The following is a 23,453-nucleotide window of genomic DNA, read 5'->3' as shown; positions in this document are numbered from 1 at the left end:
TTTTTGTTGGGTCTGTGATTATCCGTAGAGGACTGCATATTTCTCTAAAAATAATAATAAGGCGAGGCTCGCTCGGCAATTTTCAAAGTATAATTAAAAAATAAATTTCTTGAAATTAAAAAAGTCCCTGAAAAGGTTAGCCAGCTGTAGGACTCGAACACACATCTTCTGGATTACCGGTCCAGGGCTCTACCAATAAACCTTTACCGAAGAAACGTCATCATGACGTTGGTAGACACACCGAAACCAAAACAGATCAGAATGGGAGGGCTGGGTTCCAGGAATGCTGCCTCCTATTGAAATAAAAGTAGGACCGAAGGTCGCGTCCTTTTCAGAGACCATCGTAATCCCCTCAAGACCGTGGCTTTCGGGCACGACCTTGTTCGTCACTAGCTTTGAACGTAGTTCAACTCTACGAAACTCGTGGCGCTATCGAACATTATGACGTCATTTGTTTACAAACAGGTAGAGGTCTATTGAGCTAACCTAACACGCCTTCTCAGCGACTTCCAGGGGGCGTCATCTGAAGGGACAAACCAGGTCCCCCAAGGTCGCCATTTTCCCATGTATTTGTTCCTATCCCGATGCGTGCAATGCCGGAGGCCGCCCTTAGATACCCCATTGTTACCAGACGTTGGCTTGCGTTGAATTGTAGCGCGCTAAAGATCCAGTTGAAGCACAATCCAAGCCAGGCCAAGTCACCGAAGGAGAAATGGACGACTGCGCCTGCGGCGCCTGGTACGACAGGTACGCTATGTGATGCACGCAGCCGTGCACTAGATCCTTCCGATCGCTCAACACGTTTAAAAACGGGACCAGAAAGTGAAACACGACACAGAAAGTTGTTATACGCGTATTATTTGGACATATAAAGACTAGATTCATTCGCAGAAACAACAAAAACATTTTGCCGCTAAACTTAGCGCGCTGAAGTGATCCGAAACGGCAACAGTGGGGTATCTAGTGGCGGCCTTCTTCGTTGCACGCTTTTCCGAGGTGAGTTTGGGGGACCTGGGACAAACCAGTCACTCTCTCTCACTCATCCTCGTTTCACGCTTACATCCAGAAGATGTGGGTTCGAGTCATACAGCTGGCTAACCTTTTCAGGGACTTTCATCTTTCATCGTTAATTTCTTAGGCAATTTGAGGCTTTGTATGTAATTGTCCCTTCTATGTTGTTCCAACCTCAGAACATCAATTCTCTCATGAGAGATGAAAATACAGAATATTTGAACGTTTAATAACTCGTTTACATCATGAGCTGTGAGGTCGCCTCACGAGATTTCAAGTAGCTCGGTAACTGCAAGAACCTTTGCAATCGTCACGCTGCCCCCCCCCCATATATATTATTTTTCTCATTTTTCTCCTCAGATTTACACAAGTTACGTGGGTCGGTCTGTGACAGATAGGGGGGGGGGAGGGCTCGAGATCCCCTAGCCCCCCGCGGCAACGCCACTGACTCCAACGTAGGAAGAACCACAATTACGCTTTAGTTCGCGGTGAACGGCGACTGAGAGGTGCGTGGAACTAGGAGTTTCACGTCAAAATGACGAATGAATACGTCAGAATGACGAAATATTCCAGCTTCCAACGAAGATGACGTATGGGTCTAGCAAGAATTGTTCCACTCGAAGTCGTATTTTTGTCAAGAACAGTACGTTGTAGAACATGGAAGAGACGCATGGACTTCATAATTTACAGAACAGCCCAATTATCACAGCCCCAACAATGGCTTCAGGTGCGCACGCATCTGAAATCTGACGTGTACTGTTCGGCTCGCAGCGGGTAGTGCACTCGGAGGGCACAAGGTTAAGATTTTGTAACCACCCTAAAGCGGTTTTTAGTGACAAAATGGCCATGTTGTCCAGGCCCCACGTCGTGGGAAACGTCATCTTTGGGGTCAGGCGATCTTATTTATATTCTGTTTTCGCGCTGGCCGACGTTTCCTTTTTAGCGTAAATTCGTTAGATGAACGTATTTCGCTGGAGCAAGTCACACGATTCTTCTTACTGGACGTAGTTGTTTGTTCTTGCGAATTCTCGGTACACCACATCGGTTGTGCGAGTCCTGGCGCCGGCGTCACTATCACGTCGTTGTGAATGGCGAGCAGCACGAGGCCACATGCGCAAGCCGACCTGCTCCGGTCTTCAACTTTAACATAGCGATCGTTGTTGTTATACTCGAAGTTCGCGCACTGAAAAGCCGCTGTGGTAGGCTCGCGGAAATAGCTCGTGGCGAATCGCGGGCCAACTGGAGGTACCCGCGTTCGAATCCCGGTGCCGACTGTGCTGTCTGGGCTTTTTCCTGGGTTTTCCTTAGACGATTTCACACATATGTCGGCGCAGTTCCCGTAGAAGTCGGCCCAGGACGCACATTCCCCCAGGGCGTCAGTCATTACGTTGCCCACCTCTGTGAGGCCGACAACGGCGAGCCCTTTCACCATCACCAGCACCACCACCACGTGCCGAAGCGATGCATTTAAGAGGGGATATCACCGAGGAGCCACCTCCGATTCACGACTTTGTCGCATGTAGATGGCGCCACACAAACATCCGGGTCTCATCAAGGTGAAAGCTCTAATCAATACCCCTGTTACGAGTTTCTCCTCCGCGGGATTGTGTAGTTCCATAAACACGTGTGACCTCCTTGACTATTGAGGTGCAGGGATCTCCCGTCATGTGTGGGTTGCCAAGGTCAACTGAGCTAAAGGAAAAAAGACAGGTCCGACCAAGGCGAATTCTTCTTCATTGTCTCTTTGTGGACTGCATCTCCTGACTTCTGGGGTTGATGTTATCTTAGCTTTCCTAAGCTTTCCATGTCTGAGTTCTTCGACACCAGCACGCAAAGTCGAAGTGTTACGTTTCGTTCGCCGCGCTTATTTCTTTAAAATTATATTGACCTGCTGATGTTTCTTTGGCTGGGAGTTGCAAAACATTTCGCAGATAGAAGCTAGGCTTTCGTAAAGCCAAGTGCTGTGTATTCACAGAAAAAGTGTGGTGCATTGATTGATTGATTGATTACATTACCATATAAAATTTCTCCAATCTGCAAAACACACACGCAAGCGAACCTATGCTTGATTAACGATGAAAGAAGAAAGTCACTGAAAAGGTTAGCCAGTTGTAGGACTCGAACCCACATCTTAGTTCTCTCATGTCTATGCTTGATGTTTACGAGTCTCATACCATTTTTTTATTTCTCCTTTATTGGAAACGGTCACAATCGGGCAGGGGGACACAAATAGGCGACAAAACACTTTTGTTTAGAACTTCTACTACAATGTCATACCTTCGTCCTATTCGATGTCTGACTTATGGGTGACGGAATAAATGGTCCTAGAATATGAACCCACAGAAGAAAAAGAAAAGGCCATGGCAGTAAAAGAGTCGCAGACGGTAAAAATGTGAGCGATATCGTTGGGTGAGCTCTTGTCCGATGAGCGATTGTCGGCGCCCTGGTGAACTTCATTCCGATAGAAATTAATTCGCAGGGGCACTACATGCGAAACGAATTATAAATAGCTGTATTCGAAACGAATATGCGAAATTTTTCTTCTTTTTTTTTTGTTTGTTTTTTTAGCTGAAGAGGGGAGACCACTGGTTATTTTCATATCTTTGTCATTCACGAACAGCACAGCGGAATAGAACAGTGCGGAACAATCACGCATACCAGTAGGACACATATTGAAAAAAAAAAAATTGACCCCAAGCTGGGAGCAACCTCTACATTTTCTGGGCACCTTTTTCATTGGTAGGGAAATATCTGAAATGGGATCGCGATATGTGCGCGTAAGCTACCCGAAATCTGCGGGTGCTACGGAGATAATTTCCCCATGGTACAACGAAAAATATTGAATTAACAGCCATATAAAACCTTAGTTCAACGTTGTTTATAGTATGCATCTGCAGTCTTTTTCGATTTTCGGTTTCGGTGAATCTGCGTTTGGTGAAACGTTCATTCGAGGAAATGGCGTTCGATGAAACCGTGCTCCATGAAATGTCCAGGAACGAGTTCTTATCTCCATTCTTATAAAATACATTTCTATATTTTGTGTGTGTGCGTTTGCTGTAACTTGCGCATTCAACTACTTCTGACCTACGAAAATTAGCAATTTGACGGTGGTCTGAGGTCAAAAGAATTGCTGCGCTGTTTCTAACACTACAACGTAGAAAACGTTCTGCACATCCCCCGAAAGTGGAGCGGACAATTGCTCACCAGACATTTACTCACCGATCCTCCAACGTCCTGTTGCATTTTACGTATATCTTGCAAATGTGATGTAAAAATGGTAGCCGCGTTCTTTTATAAAAGGAAGTACTACAGCGTAGTAAGCAAAATGGCGCATTACCTTCTGTATTCGTACCAATGAAATGAATCGCATATCCTGAGGCTCCGATTTCACGCTCACTGTACGTGGGTGTCGTTGGATGTAGTTCACAACTCAACCTGGATACTAATATTTTCCTATATAGTATTCTCGAGCTTTTGATCAGATAAAGGTTTTTTAGTTGTCCTTCAATTGTAGATTAACCGTATCATTAGCCGAAGCGGAGTTGTAAGGGCAATGAAACAATTGAATAAATGTGTGTACAGCTTTTATTATCCATAAAACATCGACACAGAAAAGTCTGACCAACAGATGAAAAATACTAGCTTCCAGCGAACGATCGCTAGCGAACTAGTGCAGCTAGTCATATCGATTTTATGTTGAACGCTGAATCAAATATAGATTTCATTAATCCATTAACACATGAAAGAAGAAGAAGCAGAAAAGAAACAAGAACCTACGTCTCCCAATTTCAACAAATCGTAAGATCGAATGGTACCACTCGGTCGGCTTTGAGGTGCTTCATCGGCGATCTGCGGGATCCGGAAAAAATGTCCCCGGACAAAACGGGGTGGCAATCATAAGGCCGAAACTCACAAGGCCGAATTATCAAAAGACCGAAACTCAAAAGGCCGAAAAATCAAAACATCGAGCAATCATAAGGCCGAAAACCAGAAGGCCGAAAAATCAAAACACCGAAAAATCACAACGCCGAAAAGTCACAAAACCGAATTATCGAAACGCCGACAAATGAGGAACCCAGGATAAGAGAACTGGTATTCCAACTGCGATAAAAAAATTGGCTCTACAGATTAAATAGAATAAACTTGTTGGGAATTAATACAGCAAATAAATCGTTTCATCGAACGTCGCATTAATAAAGTACTTTCGATAACTTAGGGCAAAACAAAAAGGAAAATCAGAGATATGAACCACTGTGTTATTGTGTGTTTATGGTGCACGGTGGCAATCAGGTTCGGGGTACCAAATGTAGGGAAACACCACCTCCTCTACAATTGATTCAGTGGGTGATTCAAGTCATTCACTGGCATTCACCTACCAGGCTACCACACACTTTCTCTTTGTAGTAAACGTGTTATAGATTATTGCTAATTAGGTTAGCGATACGAGGTTATAGTTTATTGCTTTTTTTTTTTTTTTCAAATGAAAAGAAAATTCCCTTTCAGTGGTCGTTCACAGGGATGATTACACTAGGTCTTCTGCTTCTTTGGCCGTTTTATTTCGGTGTTCGGTTCAGTGTTCTGATTTTCGACCTTTTGACTTTCGGCCTTCTCATTGCTCGGCCTTATTATTTTTCGGCCTTTTGACTTTCGGCCTTCTGACAATTCGGCATTATGATTTTTCGGCCTTTTGGCTTTCGGCCTTATGATAGTTCGGCGTTCTGATTTTTCGGCCTTTTGACTTTCGGCCTTATGATAGTTCGGCGTTATGATTTTCGGCCTTTTGATAGGCTTCCGACAAAACGTCCCCGAAAATGTCCCCAGATGCCGTCCGGTTGCACAGCCGTTGGTACCTCAAATGTGGCAAATGTTTTTCATGCTATCATGTGCAGGGTTGATTGATTTAAATCAGCCAGATTTAAATCACCGATTTTAATCGCGATTTAAGTAATGAATATTAATCAAGATTTAAATCACCTCCCTTATGTTATGTTTGAATTCGAATAGTACCGGTAAATTAGAACTGGAGACGCTGGGGAAGATGAGACTGAGCCTGGAAATGAACCACAGCCTGAAATATATTATACTTCAGTGACTTTTAGCGCAAACAGCGTCACGTGACCCCTTCAGTGGCTCTCCGGCACACTGGCAAACAATTTGGTTACACATGGCGGGTGGTCATTCCACGAGCGTAAAACTTCTCCAGTTATTTCTTTTTCCTATTACTATTCGGTGTAATTCATAATATATAGTTTTCAAATAGATCTCCATTTGCATTAGCTAGTAACTGTTAGCCGCACTGTTAGAAGTCTAGACGCCCTTCTTTGTATGTGCTCAAAAAGTGATTTCGCTACTACGAGGTGGCACACGGAAGCCATGAGGTGAAGATCTGTCTTAGAAGACAAAAATCAACTCAGTGATTTAATCAATATTCATCATATTTAAATGAAAAAAAATCTGAGTAATCTGATTTTTTAATCCGCCGAACAAGAACGCAGTTGAGGACTGGCAGACGGCTGAGTGACGGCAGCTGGGGACATTTTGTCCTACACCCGCGATCTGCAACTACGCCCCTGCATTTTTGTCCACGCAGTACTCTCGGGCAGACTTGTGCGTAACTCGTTACTAGTAATTGCGTTAGTTGTGATCAATTACTTTTCTGAGGTATTTTTAGAGCAATCAGTTACTTTACCGTGAAATTAAGTTTTCGAGTAATCAGTTAGTTTACTGTGAAAGTAATTTTTCCAGTAATCAATGACTTTTCCGAGTAATCGATTACCCAGTAATTGGTTACTTTTCTGGCAGAGATTAACTTGTCTTTCTGATGTTATGCACCAAGTCAAGCCCGTCAGCCTTAGTTGGGCCGTTCTTCTTTTTTAGTGACTCTACTTCTACTATAGCAACCGGAGGTCATTGTAATAACGTTCTGGAATCTCAGGGTCTCTCACCCTAATCCCTTCCTACACCAGAGGTGTGGTACATGAAGCTTTTGTGGTTTAGTGAGTCATGGGGAAGTTCCACTAAATGTTCTCCCACAATCGGGTCAATGGCTTCCGGGGCCATAAATACAGTAGCCGTACAGATCTACCTCTTCTACGTGTTTGTGTTTTTTGCTGTTCTCCAGCTGTTCCGCTGTTGAACAGCTTTTTCTTTTCCTTTTCTTTCTTTCTTTTCTCCTTTTTTTTTTTCTTGGGGCACACAAGGACGGGTATAATTTGCGTGAATGTAGAGTAACGACCGGAGTAACGCGTTACTTTTCTACTCGTTACTCAATCACATTTGGAGTCCAGTAATTGGTAACGGTAATCAATTAGCTTTTGCGTAGAAGTAACGGTAACGGTAATCAATTACTTTTGTCGAGCAACGGGCACAAGACTGCTTGAGGGGTCATTTTTTGTCGACCATTTTTTCCTACACCCGTACGCATATGGTGCCCACCACATGCGAAATCATTATTCAGCATGAAACGGACGTAATCTTTAAATTTCCTTATCAACTCAGCTTATCTTGCTACAATTTACACAGACGTTTCGTGCCCTCCGTTGCTTTCCATGCTGGAGCAGCGCTCACATTATTTTATGCCCTCTAGTCTAACGTGTGCAGCTTCGACATTATTCTCCCTGGTTTTCTTTTAAATAATCAATCAATCAATTATTGAAATGTGTTCGGTTTGGAAGAGACATCGATGCGATTAGGAATTCGAACGTTGAATTGCATGTTTGATTCGGAATTCAAACAGAATGTACGACTACTCGCTTCGGTTGACCTTTCCTTTTTTCCCTTTTTCTTTAATTCATCTTCATATCCCCCCTCCCCCGTGTTTATTCACACTGTAGCAAAAAGCCGACGTCCAAAGTGAACAAGCCCACGCGCATCAATATTGGATGGCCCTCAGGGGACATTTTTTTGTGCACATTTCTTCCAGCTGATAATTTTTTCGGTGGCATTTTGATTTTTGGGGGGTGGGGGCATTTTTTCCTAAACCCCTGCACCGGAGCAACTAATAACAAAGGCAGTGCCGATTTTCATACTCAGTGCAATTAAAAACTTGTATGCTTTCAAAGACAGCACCATATAAAAGTAGGATACATGGTCCTTTCACCGAAAGATTGGCGGCCACTGTGCACAGAAAACAAACAAGGGTGATCGACATAGCTGCAGACTTGCCTGCCGGAAAACTTGCATTGCCATACCGATCAGGTCGGAAAAACCCTAGGCAGGGAAGAGACTGGGAGATTGCGACACACATACTATCTCCAACAATCCCAAACAGCAGACGCTTTTGTCATTCCCTTACCTAACATCCCAAAAAGAGCTGTTTCAAAGACTTCATCAGAGGGAATGGAACCTTTCAGGAAAGGGAATCTAGGATAGGGTGTTGGATTTACGCTGTTGTGTGGCGGAGGGATTCTTTGTACCCCTTTAGCCCGCGATATGGCGCCACAGGGAGGCGCAAAATGCAGCGCGCTACCAACCTTCACATTTTATCATATATCGAGAGAACAGATAATCGGATGTGGATGATCCTCATGTTAAAATGCTCTAGAAAGATTTTTGCTTTGCCGCTCCAGGAAAATTTCCGCATAGGTCTCTTAGTTTTTTTATCAGAGCGTGTCAAAGCTTGAGTTTCCAATTTTGGTAATTTTTTGTACTTCAATAACGGGTTTAGAAAAATGTCTTGAGAAAAGCAATACTTTTTCCTGGAGCGACAAAGCGCATTTCCGAATGCTATCCAACAAGACCAGTCTCGTGAAAATCGGTTCATTATTTACCGAAAGAGACTGCAAAGTTTGTCCCATAGAAAATACATGGGGCCGCCGGAGGTGGTATCCCCTCTTAACGGGCGCTATGGGATAAGGACAAGTCGGCGAGATGCATCTGTACGCGTCGCAGCCAAGTCGGCGCTACTCTCGTACAGCCAGAGACGTCGGAAGTTCCTCGCGGCAGTGGGGGCGAGCCATAATCTAACCCAACCCAGAGGAGCCACTGATGTGTTTCTTGGAAACGACTCGTCCATGCAATCTGACTGTGATGGACCTTCTTCAGGTTCTTTTTTTTTTGCAGTCGAGAGACAAGGACAGAAGAAAGAGACAGGAAGACTGCGTACTCACAACTAACGCAAAATTTTATTGTTGACACATTTAAATGGGTAATTTCCATGGCGTAGGCATATCGCAAACACGTGATCACCAGGAACATTAGGGCACGTGAAGACTAGGAATCATTACCGAGATACATTATCACAGCTTGTTTTAGATCAAGGGACGGTGTGCTTACACATTCTGTGTCTCTCTCTGCTGCAGAGAACCCTGAAGTAATGACTTACCAACTACCCCGTTTCTCTACGTTATGTGATGGACCTAACGCGTACGGGGAGTCCACCTCGCGTTCTTGATATACCGAATCGCGTGTCGCTACTAGTCGCGCAGCAGGTTCGCACATACCGTATCATATAGGATAATTGGGTGGATAGTACCTTTTCGGGTATTTGTTTTCACTCTGCGTGTTAACAGAGCCGAAAGCGACTTTGTCTCGGATGACACGTACATATGAAAAATGGGAAGTCCAGGAAGGGGGGGGGGGAGGGGAGACCTCCTCCTCTGCCCCCACCTTCCGATGCCCTTGCGTACGGCATTGATTCAACAAAGATATGCAAGAATAGGATGTTTCCGCACATATTTCCGTGCCCGAAATGGGTGCACTGTAGGTGGCGTCGCAGATCCGGATAAGGGAATGAGGAACCTCCGAATTGGCACCATTCTTAATGTTTCAACTACACACTGCGCAACGGACGAACACGATTCCTTTTGCGTTATCGCCATGGTGACGGGAACTTTCGTTTTTTTTCAAATTTAGTGCCCCTTTAGTTACTCACCGGTGAATATTTTTAGTTGGCGTTGGAATATGCGATTTCAGCGAATGACGCTTCGTTGTCGGACGACTGTTGCTATTATATCCGTGTGTTGCACTTAATTGCGCGATACACGTCTGTCAGACTTCGATGTCGTCGTTGATAGAGATGCAAAATTTCCGGAAATTTTGGATCGCTCGAAAAAAACTGTTTCTTTCGTTTTTTTTTTCTGAAAAATTGGAAGAGTGGAAACAAACGCGGTTACTGCTGAGTCGAAGCATTGCCGGCCAAGCCACACCATACAATGAGCTAGAAGCTTCAGTAGTGTTCACCCTCTAGGCATAAATGCAGAGCAGAGCATGCCATGAGACTGGTGACTACTCAGCGATAGGTAATTGGAACAACCACCGACCAGAACTCCGACATTTTGTGAACGCGATGGCGATCGCTTGGAGCAGCCAGACGGAGCTCTAAGTTGGTGGTTGTTGGCGGATTAGAGGCACCTAAGGCACTGTTGGCGGGTTGGAACGCATCGAAGGCACGAAAAATAACATTTTTGAATTTTTGTCGCCTGGAAATTTTGGGCAATTTTTCCGGGGACGAGGAAAAAAAACACTGTTTTTTTCTCAAAATTTTCGTTTTTTTTCCCGGTGTCGTTGAGCACTGGGGAAGAAAAGGATTCATAACGCACTTGTCATTGAATGCACGGTAATGGAAGCATCACTTAGTTTTGCATCCTACAATCTATTCAGCCTGAACGAGTCGATCCGGTGCAATAAAATTCTTTAACGAAATGTCCCGGTGGATACCTGGAGAAATGATATCGCACCGGACATGTCAGTATACGTCTCGGTACCGTGATCCGCGCCACAAAAACATAACTGAAGCATGAACGATGATTGGCTGAGGTTCCTCAATGGCCATATTCAGGAAATCGGCCTACTTCTTTATCTATGAAAGTACCACAAGGTATTCATTCCAGCGGTTCACAGAGCATGACACGACTCAACAACATGGGAATATTCGTCTTGGTAGTTACCAGTCTGCCGTGTTCACATGTCAGAACCTTGTCACTTGTGCAATGTATGTCACCTTTACAGATAAAAAATGCCACCAAAAAGAACAAAGTCATCAAAGATGATTTTACGCGAATGAACATCTCAGACCTGAAGGAAAGGTTTCCAAGCGTAAGTGCAGTTCATTTTCTTCTTTGCTCTTTATTGAGTTACTGCCTCGTTTGCGCATGTAGTTCGAATGGTTGGACTACTTGAATCGCATCTTCAATGAAGTAAATATCACCTTACAAGAGGATCACCAAATAATCGTCAGCGGACTGGACTACATCGAAGCACTCCTGAATCTGGTGAATAGTGTCAACAGGTACGCGTAGCCTTTCAGCCCTTCAATAATCAAACTGTTGTAGAATTACCAAAAATTATGATATCTCATCGCGCATTATCGTAAGATGTGGATTCACCTACAATTAGTGTCCTGTAGAAATGGGTAGTGAAGCGCACATCGATTTTGGTTCGACGAATGGCAAATGCTAAAAAAACCCTATCACGTATCCACTCTGTGTAAGTAACTGGACGTGTTGGGATGACACAACGTAACTAGACACTCTTCCACATAGCACATTTTGATGACGGGAAAAAGGATGGATTTTTACGACAACATTTAGCTACAAATAGGTCAGATTATTTGTCCAAGCAGCGTCATATATTGACGACACTGGACGCCATATAGCCGAAGACGTCAAACAGACAGCCTTGGAGAACAAGAGAGAACTGATGTTATGAGGCTGGAACAAAGTAGCTGTAGGACTCGAACCAGGTACGAGCCTACAGCTGGCTAACCTTCTCAGTGACTTTCATCTTTCATCGTTAATTTCTTAGGCAATTTGAGGCTTTGTATAAGTACTTGTCCTTTCTATGTTGTTCCAGCTTCAGAACATCAGTTCTTTCATGTTCAACAGTTGCCGCCTGCGTCGATCCCGTCGTATGAATGCGTGTATGAGGGAGCAAAAATGTAAGAGTGAAATGAGGATGAGTGAGAGAGAGTGGCTGGTTTGTCCCTTTAGATGACGCTCCCTTGGAAGTCGCTGGGAAGGCGTGTTAGCTTAGTTCAATTGGTAGAGTCCTGGACCGGTAATTCAGAAGATGTGGGTTCGAGTCCTACAGTTGGCTAACCTTTTCAGTGACTTTCATCTTTCATCAGCCTTTGAGAAGCTTTTCAAGTAAAGTGTTGGCAGTGCGATACATGCAACTCGTAATGAGTTGCTTCAGAGACTACGAGGGAACGGAAGTAACTCATTCCGACTGAGATAAAAACGAAGGAAAGATGCAGGCCTATCAGTAAAATCTACGAAGAGAAGGAATGTTGTCTTTGTGTGGTAGAATGTCTATCATCGCGACACTACACGAAAACGTTTCGAACGCTTCGGAACGTCAAAACCTGTTTAGACCCAAGAGCTTTCGTGATGAATCGGGAAGGACAGCAAGAAAGTTTACTGAGCTGACAAAGAGGGTTGTACACAGCTTAACTATGCGTTTCACTCCTGAGATCACGTGCGGTTGGTTCTGTTTCGTTCTTCGGACAAAAAAAGAAAAAAGAGCCACGGAAAACTCGAAGGAAAAAGAATACATCGAGCCAATGTGGTTCAGTAACTGATTTCGAAAGCGCCTTTTCGTCTTCTTTAGCTTTCTGTTTTTGAGAAACCCTGCAAAGTGCGACATTGACTTTGTTATTCTTAGACACCCGTTCTCAAAGGTACAACGGTCATCACATGATTAAACCTGCACAACACCTTCGTGGTCATTACATTTTTTTTAAATATTATTAAGTGTCATACACAAGACATTCGTTTCACTGCTTCCCGAGTACTTTAGGATATTAACAAACCAATCGTGATATATTCGGAATATTTCCTGAAAACAGGTTGGTCTGGCCTTAAAAGTAACTGAAGACACAAGATCTGGGCCCGCTTGCACGAAACCTTCCGAAGTGTAACACTTAACAACTGTTGCACTAATGCATTAGTGCACTAGGTTTAGGGTTGCCTTGCACGAACACTTCGAGGAACGCCCGAAGCCAAGTGTTCTAAAGTGGATCGTGGCTACGAGCTGTAGCAGTTTTCGGAGGCTGTCATTGGTCGAAAGATAACTTTCGGAGCTCATCCCAGGAAGTCGTGCGTCACTACATGTTTGGATTGTGGGAAGTCGTCTGCTTCTGCCGTCGTACGTAAACAGTTTGTAGAACCAAAATAAGGTATTGTAATATCGTTGCAGCTGCAAGAACGCGTTAGGTCACTTGTTGCGTACCTTCGTTAAATAAAATAAAGCCTGAGGCCATAAGTATGTCTCGAATTGCTTGATGATGGAGAGATTATCTCCACCGGCAATGCCGGTGAGAGGTACCTCCACGGCGATCATTTTGAGAGATGTTACTAACGAAACACACAAAACGTACGGCACCCACAGCATAAAAATATGAGACGTTGTTAGTACTGCGAGGAAAACGCGTACCGTATTGCGAGATAGAGTTGGTGCCGACGACGAATCCTCGCTACACGGTTCATAGCCGCTGACATGTTAGTCCTAAGCTTTAGTGGGGTAATTTAGGGTGCTCCTATAGGGCCCTTGCAGAGCGTCCTAAATTGCACGGAGCTAGCGCCACCACTTTAGTGTTGTAAACGTTTCGTGCAAGCCACTTGCAGCTCCGGCGCTACACTAAGTGGGAAACTCGTTAAGTTTTACACTAAGTCCGTTTCGTGCAAGCGGGCGCTGCTCCTTGATCGTGTCCAGCGTCGTCAGACTTGAGATGACTTCGGACCGAGATTTAGAACAGGGATTTTGCGGAGGATGCAAAGGGGTGCTGGAATTTTATCGGAGGTGGAAATAGTTGATTTTGGACACCTAGAACGGCTCACCTTGGAGCCCGTCTGCTGACGTCAGCTGACGTCAGCAATGGCTTGTGAACGAATGCTGTCGGGCTCTATGTCAATTTAGTCGCTCGTCGGGAGTTGTGCGCGCCATTGAAGGCCGTAGAAAGTTACTGATCCCTCAGACGAGCGTCGCGCTGTTGACAGATACAATTCGTGCGAGATGTACCGAAAAGTGAAGCAAATTTTGTTACTCCAACTTCTTACAGGAGCAGTATACACAACTATATAGGTTGGCGAATGGTTCGGAGCTTCGGGCCAGTGGCTGTTCCAGCGCTCGGTAGGATGGCATTCAATCTGAGCCGAGCTACGTATGGTGTGACAAAGCGAGCGGCTCGATGGCGAAGATGCCTCGGATCTGTGGGAAGCTCATACGGTATCGCGCCTGACGTCATTGGACGCCTGTACATCGAGAACAAGTTTCCCAAGCACGCCAAAGATGATGTGAGTAGGCAAAGGGAGGGTCGCATCCGTTCCAGGGTCCGTTCCAGTCGACTTGGAAACTATACTGTCAGGTGATTCCTCGTGTACCACGGTATCGAAAATCCCACGCTCCCAAATAGCGGCATAGTTTGAGTTTTTTTTAAAAGTTTGGTCATAGTTTGAGTTTGAGTAATAGATTGAGAAGTTACCCGTCAAAAAAAAAAAAAAAAAAACTCGTTACGAGTTAAGTTACCGTCTGAAAAAGTTAATAACAAAGTTCTTCAGACTGAAATGTAACTCGCAGTTACCGAGTTACCTAAAAAAAGAACGAGTTACTTCGAAGTTACTTCGGACACAAAATAGCATTACGAAGGTGCAGCGCGCGTGAGCAGTTGAGTTAAATCCTTCAGTTACCTGCGGAGGAATGCAGCACGCTTAGAAGAAACCGGAGAGAAAGCAAGAAAATATGTGCACGTGAGTGAAAAGCGAATTAAAAGTAACTTGGAACTTAACTTACTTTGGCACAGTTACCAGAAAAAGGAACGAGGTCCTCTGAAAGTCATGGCGCAAAAGAACCGAGTTAAGTTACAAGTTACAAAAAAAAAAAAAAGGAACTTAGTTACAGTAACGAGTTACCTCGAAGTCTGGTTTGAATGCTATATTCGACGTAATACACGACACAGACACCGGATGTTGGGAGTATGCCGCAATTCCCTCTCTGGAAAAAGGCGAAAACGTCATTCCCTACACAGCCAAACAACGGCCTTGAGAAAAGGAATGCCTTGGCACTATGAGCGTCTGGACGGCGTCCTCCTCCTCTGAGCGCCGCCCTCTCACTCTTTGGAGATTGGCGTCACAACACCGGAGCCTCTGCAGCAATAAAAGTACCGCAGATCTTTTGCAGAAATTCGTTTATAATGCGTTTGCATTATACCCACTCCACCATCCAGACCACCTCAATCGCTTATTTGTTTATTCCTCTCATTGGTTACCAGTTCCTAGGTTTCTAAGCCACCTCACATGTTGATATATTGCCCCGCAACCACTTATTGGGCCGTACCACTCACAGGTGCCAGGGGTGGGGGTAAGATTATTTTTTTGTATACGAGACGTGACAAGGCAGAGGCGGTTAGCAATGCGTTTTATTGTCAGCGCCTCGAAGAACTGGGGCTACGTCCATGGCGCGATGTTCTTTTTGAAGGATCACGCTCGCGCCACGTGGCGTAGCGGGCGGAGCTGTTCGTCGTGGTCATTCCGTGGGTATAGAGCCGGTTGGCACATATATGATACAATACGCCAAGAAAACCATATTATAATACGTATGCAAATACTTTTTGGCAAATGTGTATTATAATACATAATACTTATACTGTATTATAATACATTATGTTAATACAGAAATACGTAACATCTTCGAAAAGCCCAAAGTGTACATAACATTTATTTCACAATTACAGTTCCTGTTGTATGAAACAATTACTGGCTATTTGGCTTTAATAACAACATTTTCTCAAAAATGCAATCCGCGAGTGCTCTATTCTGTAGGGTCACGTGGTGCTACAGTTAGGATGATCGTCTTCCATGCCAAGGCTAGTAAGTGACGAGGGTTTCAATCTGGGTTTGAGGTTCGCTGGGTTTTCTGAAGATTTTCCAGACGAACGTCGGCGCAGTTTCCCCCCCCTTCCCCCCCACTGCATGGCACTCCCTCCTGCTGTCCCCTCTCGATCTGTCCATGTCTGTATGCCATTCATAGCCACAGTTGCTTTAGAACGCTAACAGGAAACTCGAGAGGAAAGAAATGACAGTCTGCCTTGCAAGTTGTGCGCAGGATGCTCATGAACCACAACGAAAAAAAAAAATTGCCATTGATGGTAGTGGAATTTTCCATGGTGGAAGTGACAGCAGGAATGAGGTGCTCCACGAGCACGACACCCAAATTTCAGAGGTTCACAAAACGTATACACGCCGTCTTCCGCGAGGGACGTTAAATACGGGGTGCGGTGTGATGTGCTTTCATCGCACGCTAAAGAACCCTCAGGTGGGCAAAAGCAGTCCACAGATCGATCGCTGTGGCGTCGCTCATGATCTCAGTTGTCTCGCGACGTAAACACGCAATTATTATTACAAAAGGTATATGTAAGACTCGTGACGAGATACATCTCTGTCAACGAATGTGACAATTTGCGAAAAGACAGAGGGGGGCATGTACAGTGCCAAGGTGCAATGACATGAACCCATTTTTCCAGAACATGGGTCGTTGTCGTCAGCTCATATAAAGCTATGTCATACAGAGGCAATAGCCAGAGCTCAGTGGGAAGGCAGAAAAGTATTACTGTCTCAACAAGTAATACAGTAATACGGGTTGTCGCGGTTATAAAGGGCGAAGTGTACGTTGCACGTTCATCTGGGTGTGCAAGCGTATTCGCCTGCGCGTGAGCTTTGTTTTCATTCCATATTCGTCGCTTGTGCAGTAAGCATGTTTTCATCACCAGTGTGCGAATGCATTTGCAAGCAAGCAAGCATTTGCAAGCATTTGCATGCAATGCAAGCCTTTTCTACAGTTTTTCTTGGTGCCGAAACCCGGGAAGAAGGATCTGCTCAGTACCTGATTTAGACTGATGAGACGCAAGCACGATATGGACAGACTTCGTAATCACCAGTTCTTGCCGGAAGTAGTAGCCTTGCCGACAAGATACGCTTCATTCTTCAGCGCTCTCCTCCATTAAGAGAAGAGCTAGAAGTCAAAATTGAGGTTCTTAAAACGAAGGCTTCGGTTCTCAACGGAGATATGATCGGAGATATTTCTGCGATTATCGATGAAGCCGAAACGGAGGCACAGGCTGCTCAACGCCATCGCTACTTGGAGGAAATTACAACGGCTCGACTGGCCGCTCAGTGATATCTTAACCGACCACGAGAAAACTCGACAACCACCCCTGCTCAGTGTGGAAGACCCTCGGGACACAGCTAGCCATATGCCGTGAGTCTACTGAAATTGCGTGTTGAGCTCTTCACCGGAGACCTGTCCTCGTTGCAGTCCTTTTGGGACCAGTTCAACGCGGCGGTCGACAATAACACGAATCTGTCGAATGTACTGAGGTTCCAGCATCACTGCTCGCTGGTCATCGGCAAGGAGGGGTTGGCCATCAAGGGCTTGGATGTGACTAACGACAACTATCCCGCAGCGCTTGAGATTCTAAAGAATCAGTTTGGGAACAGGGATAAATTAGTCTCTGAACATCTAAGCCACTTGCTAGAGTTGCGGACCATTCGGTCTTCTGACGACGTGGGGAAGCTAAGGCATCTATACAATACCCTTACCGTACGGATGTGCAACTTGAAAGCTTCTCGGTCCTTGACAGCTTTTACGTCATTGTGCTCAAAACAGCACTGCTCAAGAAGCTTGCACACGATCTCGAGCTTGAGTTTTACCGCCACAGTGCGTCCCAGGCGAACGTCCAAGGTGCAGGAGTTCGCACCATACAGCCAACCCAATCTGACTCTTGCGAGCTGCGGCTTTTGATCAGCTATCTGGGGGGAAAGCTTACTACAGTAAACGCCTCCTAGGAGGGACTGTGAATCACTCTGCACAAGTCCACTCGGCGCATCTCCAGGAATCTTCTGTACGTAGACTTTCTGCAACGGGTCTCTCTGCAGTAACTGAAGGTCGCGAGATAAGCTGCATTCTGTGTGGCTCGAAGCAGCATTCTGTGGGCCTGTGCCCCACTGTGCTTTTACCTGCCGACGAGAAGCTGCTGAAACTTAAAAAGTCTGGATGGAAAGGAAGTGGCAGCTGGAATACATTGTGGAACTGCCTTCAGCTCAACGTCTACTGTGTACTGCATTCGACACTGGTGGTGTGGTGCTCTTGGTATCATCTGATAAATCAAGGGGCATCTGACCCCTTGCAGGTGGTGGCACCTTCTCCTGTCGGAGATGCCCAAGCACGACCCTGCAACATAAACTACCTGACGGAGACATTCTGCGATGGCCAGTGCAGCAACAAATCCACAACCTGGAGCTCTAGCGTGTCCCGTCCTGTCTGACCCCGGGATATATGTTGCGGAAAGTAAAGGGCGAAGTGTATGTTGCACGTTCATCTCCTTGTGTAGGAACACTCACCTCCGCAAAAGCTTTCTTTTCATTCCATGTTCGTTGCTTTACCAGTAAACATGCCTTCATGACTACTCGGTGGCTCAGGGTGTTGCTAGCATTTCTTAGTTTTAATACATATTTTCGCATATTATAATACTAATACAGAATGTATTACAGTAATGCTATTACAATGCAATGTATTATTGCCCCCCGAATTTTTCATGGGGGGAGTAGGCCCCCTCAGAGAACGAAGAACGATTTGTCATTCTCCCCGTATCGTCGTTTCATGCTAAGGTTAACTCCGCTCTTGGTTCCTTGTTTAAACCCTTTGAGGGGTCCATCCGGAAAACCCGCATCATTGGCATTCTTAGAGTCACTAAATAAGCGTAGCTTATTTAGTGACTCTAGGCATTCTCTCTGAATCTCTTCACCCTCTTGAGAATGTTGTTAACAAACGTAAACAGTCTGATCTTGCCGTAAGCCCGACTTGCCTGTTCGTGCTGTCATTAGTGAACGAGGAACGTGGCAGAGGATCGTATCTGATTACCTACAAAGGGGACTCAAATGCCTTTCACTGCTATCTTCTCTTTCTCTCAAAACCTCACAGTAGTTGATTCATTGTGTCAAACCCTTCCATGGTCGGAGGGTAACTATGCTGTCTCTAGATATTAAGGACCTCTAGTATTCTATTAACATTCCGCTGCTCGTTAAACACTTGGCCTGCTCACTGCTCTTGCACGTTGCTCTATACTACTCACATCATCATCACCTTCCATAACCACTGTGTTTCAACTTCTCGTTTTTTTTTTGTACATTAAACCTCAGTCGTAAGTGAGCCTGTTTGTTTTCTACTTTTTCGTCTGTGTCTGAGGTGGCTCTTTTAGTATGGACAACCACAACTGTGGAGAATTGGACTAGTTGGTAAGACGATACGTCGATAAGTCGATTCGTCCTGTGCTGTTCGTGTCTTTTTGCTCGGTTATCGACATGTCACTACTTCCACATGCGTTCTCTAACCGTCTTCGGTTGTCAGTAGTAGCGTGCAAATTAATGTTCAGGTGGCGGGTTCGACTCCCACCAAAGGAAGTAACGATTCTGTCTGCTGCTCTGCTGGGTCGTCGTTGAACGCAGTACTCCATATGCTGCGATTTGAGCGGACATTAACTACACCCTAGGAGGGAAAAACATATCCGTGTGTCGATGATATGTCGTCGTAATAGATGCGATACTGTACGAGTTTGACATTGTCGAATTAACGCACGTCCCTGCTGGAAATAATCCAATTCAAAATAGACGAGAAATCTCATTCGGTTTAAATGGATATCACATTCACAATTGTCATTGAAGGTGACCGAAATTCCTCATTCCGAATCGACAATTTTGGACAAATACCTTATTGAAAACAACAAGAATTTAGTGGGTTTCAATGAGAAACCACTGTAAATGTCAATAGGAACGAAGTGGAACCACGCTCGGTCGCACGCATTGGAGGCCAGCCTAGTTTCCCATTTGCCAAATGTACAGCAGCAAGGATTTTCCCATTTAAGGTGCCGGCTGTGCTGTCTGGGGTTTTTCATGGGTTTTCCTTAGACACTTTCAGACATATGTCGGCACAGTTCCCTTAGAAGTCGGCCCAGGACGCACATTCCCCCAGGGCGTGAGTCGTGACGTTGCCCACATACGTGAGGCCGACAACGGCAAGCCCTATCACCACCACCACCACCACCACCACCCATTTAAGGATTTTTTCCTGGTTTTTCCTCATACGCTTTTAAGCATAGGCGGCACAGTTCCCTTAGAAGTCGGCCCAGGACGCACATTCCCCCAGGGCGTAAGTCGTGACGTGCCCACCTCTGTGAGGCCGACAACGGCGAGCCCTCTCACCATCACCTCCACCCATTAAAGTCGCATTGAAATTATCATTGTCGATGCACTTTTTGAATGTGCAGCGACTATTCTGTTGCATCAGAAAGCATGTTTTCGCTATAAAAATGAATTACACACAACACCGTTCCTGCGTGAACATTTATTCTTACACATATAACAATACTGTACATGAGAAAACATTGCAAGTGGCACATACAAAGGTGAAAGTTATTTGTGATGTTTTCTATAAGAGCGAATTATTCACCAAGCGGTTGAAAATCGCTAGCAAGACAGTAAACTCCAAGAATAGAAACCTAAATGAGCACTTACATGTTGCGAAAGCATTCTGTCCATCATCAACTCACGCAATATAAATCCTGAATGAGTAAGTTCATAGAGATGTATCCCCATGTCCGAACAGTGCCGACGAGAAAAAAAAAGCTCGAGGGCATAATGTTCTCCTGTGTTTCGTAGGGGATTTCTAATGCCCCGTCAAGCTTGTCTTTCTTGGGTGAAAATTAAGGCCATCCAGCTTCGTTGAGATTCCGTTTTGACCACCTGCTGACAAATGCCGACGCCCCTATGCTAGCCGCGTCGTACGAAGGTAACCTTCAAGTAATACCATTTCGAAAGATAATGAAAAAGGTGCTGGAACACAGTGGCGTATCTAGAGCTACCTGCGCCCATGGCAACATGGTTAACATGATGACCTTGGGGATGCGTTTTCGTGTGGTCCGCACTAGGTTTCACACTACAACCTCTCTAATGGCGGGTGTTTTAGATCATTTATGAATGTGCCAGGTTGAGCGCCCGACCTGGCACATTCACACACGACCACATAATGGCGCCCCTGTTCACCTGGCGCCCATGGCACCTGTCCACACCTGCCACACCCTAGATACGCCACTGCTGGAACAGCAGCATGCCAACGTAAGTGAGCGTCAAAATAGATTACATACCGTTGCACACAGCGCGGATGGCAACACACTGACTGCACGATCCTCCCATCAACGGCCGTACTACCTGCGAGAAGGTGTAAAAACATGCAAAGCGGCGTTGAAAAAACAGGAATGCTTGACAAATCGACTACTTACCTTAGACACGGATAGAATCCTCAACATCAAGCACGAATGACGCCGACTGCTTGTGAGCGACTGCACACATCCTTACGCTCCAACATTACGTGAGTCTGATTATTCAGTTGGTGGTGGTCCCGGCGTCCCGGTGGTTCCGGAGAACGCGTCCATATACATCCACTGAATCTTGTACCGAATGCTTTAACAATAGCTTACAGTAAGAGGCGTAATACCAAAATAGCACAGCACATGTACTTTTGAGGATAATATGTTCACAAACATTTGAAATAACGCGAACTATTTTCAACTCGCACGAGCCACTATGTGGTGATGCACGGAAATGTATTAAAACGCGCCCTCCTGGCGTTGGCGACATGGCGGCCGGCGGTCTGCTCGCCTCCTCAGTTCATTTGTTGGGAATAAATTTTAAATTCAAATTTTCATTCAAATTTCACTTGCAATATTTTCTATACGATTCGTGTTCTGGAATTTCATTTGTTTGAATTGGTTCGAATTAGTTCATCGTCAATACGAACGTGCAGCGTTCTTCCTAATCATATATTATCACTTAATTTGAGAGTAATGATGTACCGTTGGTCACCATTACACTCGTTCCTTTAGCAACTAACTTCTCAATTATTGTAGTGGCGGCAATGCAACATGTTGGATCCCATTAAATCAATTGGAAAGCAGTCTCTTATTGATATACATTAGGCCACTTCCTCATTCCTTCTATTGGCGCAGTCTGTAATACACAACACGTCGGATCTCATTAAATCAACTGGAAATCAACATATCTCATTGACGCGCCCACTAAACCAATTCGTTGAATTGGTTCCTTACTTCGTTGATGTGGTCTCCACACAACACGGCGAGCCCGGTTTCGCGAAGGCAGCTTCCCTGCTTTCCTTCCAATTCAGTCAATGAGAAAGAGTCGGCTTTCACACGTTGAACGAATTGGCGGTCTGATTTCTCATTGAATCTCATTAAAATTTCGGGAAGAAATGAATGAGATCGTGCCTACTATTTCCAGCAGAGGTAGGAACACCTAAACATTTATACGTTCAGGCATCTTGGTGCAACCATAGCATAGTAGTTGTACTTGTTCCCAGAATGCTCCTAAGCGGAGTAGCGTTGCTTACTGAACTCAAATTCCGTGCTGATAATATGCAGATGGAACTTCTGGTTGAAGAACTGAGACTGGCTTTCCTGAGCAGCCTCAAGCAGAGTGATTGGATGGATGCAGAGACCTTGCAGCACGCCACAAAGAAGGTTTGACTTTTCTAAGAAAACTTTATTATACAACTCAGCAAATACGCATTACCAGATGCAGAAGGGACGATCAAGGATTTACCCGCACCCCCAAACACCGTAGAGCACACCCGTAAATGCCAGCCAAAAAGAAATAGAAGAAGAAGAAAGAAAAAACGGCTACGTGTGACCCATACCCCCTATACAGATTTACATTACACGGCAAATATTAAAATCCTGCGCAGATCCCAGTGACGGCGGGCTGTACCCTGCGGTCGTTGAATTATTAAGACAGGTGACTTATCATGTGGCCTTGTTTGATTGAATCCCAGGATACGATGGCTTCAGGAGGAACGTGAGTTCGTCCTCCGAAGTGATTAGGCAGGATCCTTTCCTGGTATCGTTTCCCGTAGGAAATGCCTGATATGTATGTTGCCTTATATAGTGTTCTGGGTATCTCTTATGGGTAACCTTCTCTTCTAAGATAAAGTTCGACGGTGAAAGAGTGGTCCCTTCTAACCCATTTTAGTGGCTGTGGTTCTGTTCCTGCATTCACAGAGATTATTCATGATTCATATTTCATAGTTCATTCATCATTCATAGAGATTATTCATCATTTAGTAGCAGCCCAAATTTAGGAAGGTTGGAAACAGGAAATCGTTCCAGAAAACGATGACGTCCGTCACCCTAGCACGGCGCATCCTATTCCTAGCCCGCCTGCAACGAGCGTTCCACATACTTCAAGCGGTGGTGCATATATCACATGTTGTCTGAACCCAACGGTGATGGTGTACTTTCAATTCCTTTAGGTTAATGTTACCATATTCCTCCGACCCAAGGCGGTATATCTGCCATGAAAGGGGGATGGGGGCTATCAGTCAACGAACCAAACTCTTCTTATTTTGTCTACGCCCAATGCCGTTATTTCGCTTCTAGATTTTCA

The 23,453-nt window shown here is 45.0% G+C and overlaps 1 protein-coding gene across 1 annotated transcript in view; it reads left to right on the top strand.

Annotated features, from left to right (window-relative positions):
• LOC135370355 (neprilysin-1-like) overlaps positions 1-23,453 on the top strand; it is a 101,231-nt gene that overhangs the window by 35,600 nt on the left and 42,178 nt on the right. The window contains exons 8-11 of the mRNA XM_064604090.1: positions 10,960-11,046; positions 11,109-11,239; positions 14,009-14,243; positions 22,433-22,531. Of these exons, the coding sequence (XP_064460160.1) occupies positions 10,960-11,046; positions 11,109-11,239; positions 14,009-14,243; positions 22,433-22,531 (552 nt within the window). The remainder of the gene's footprint in view (positions 1-10,959; positions 11,047-11,108; positions 11,240-14,008; positions 14,244-22,432; positions 22,532-23,453) is intronic.

The sequence above is a fragment of the Ornithodoros turicata genome, chromosome 10 (genome assembly GCF_037126465.1).
Source record: "Ornithodoros turicata isolate Travis chromosome 10, ASM3712646v1, whole genome shotgun sequence".
NCBI classification, from domain to species: Eukaryota; Metazoa; Arthropoda; class Arachnida; order Ixodida; family Argasidae; genus Ornithodoros; species Ornithodoros turicata.
Note: the sequence above shows the minus strand (reverse complement) of the source record. Positions and strands in the feature narration are given on the sequence as shown.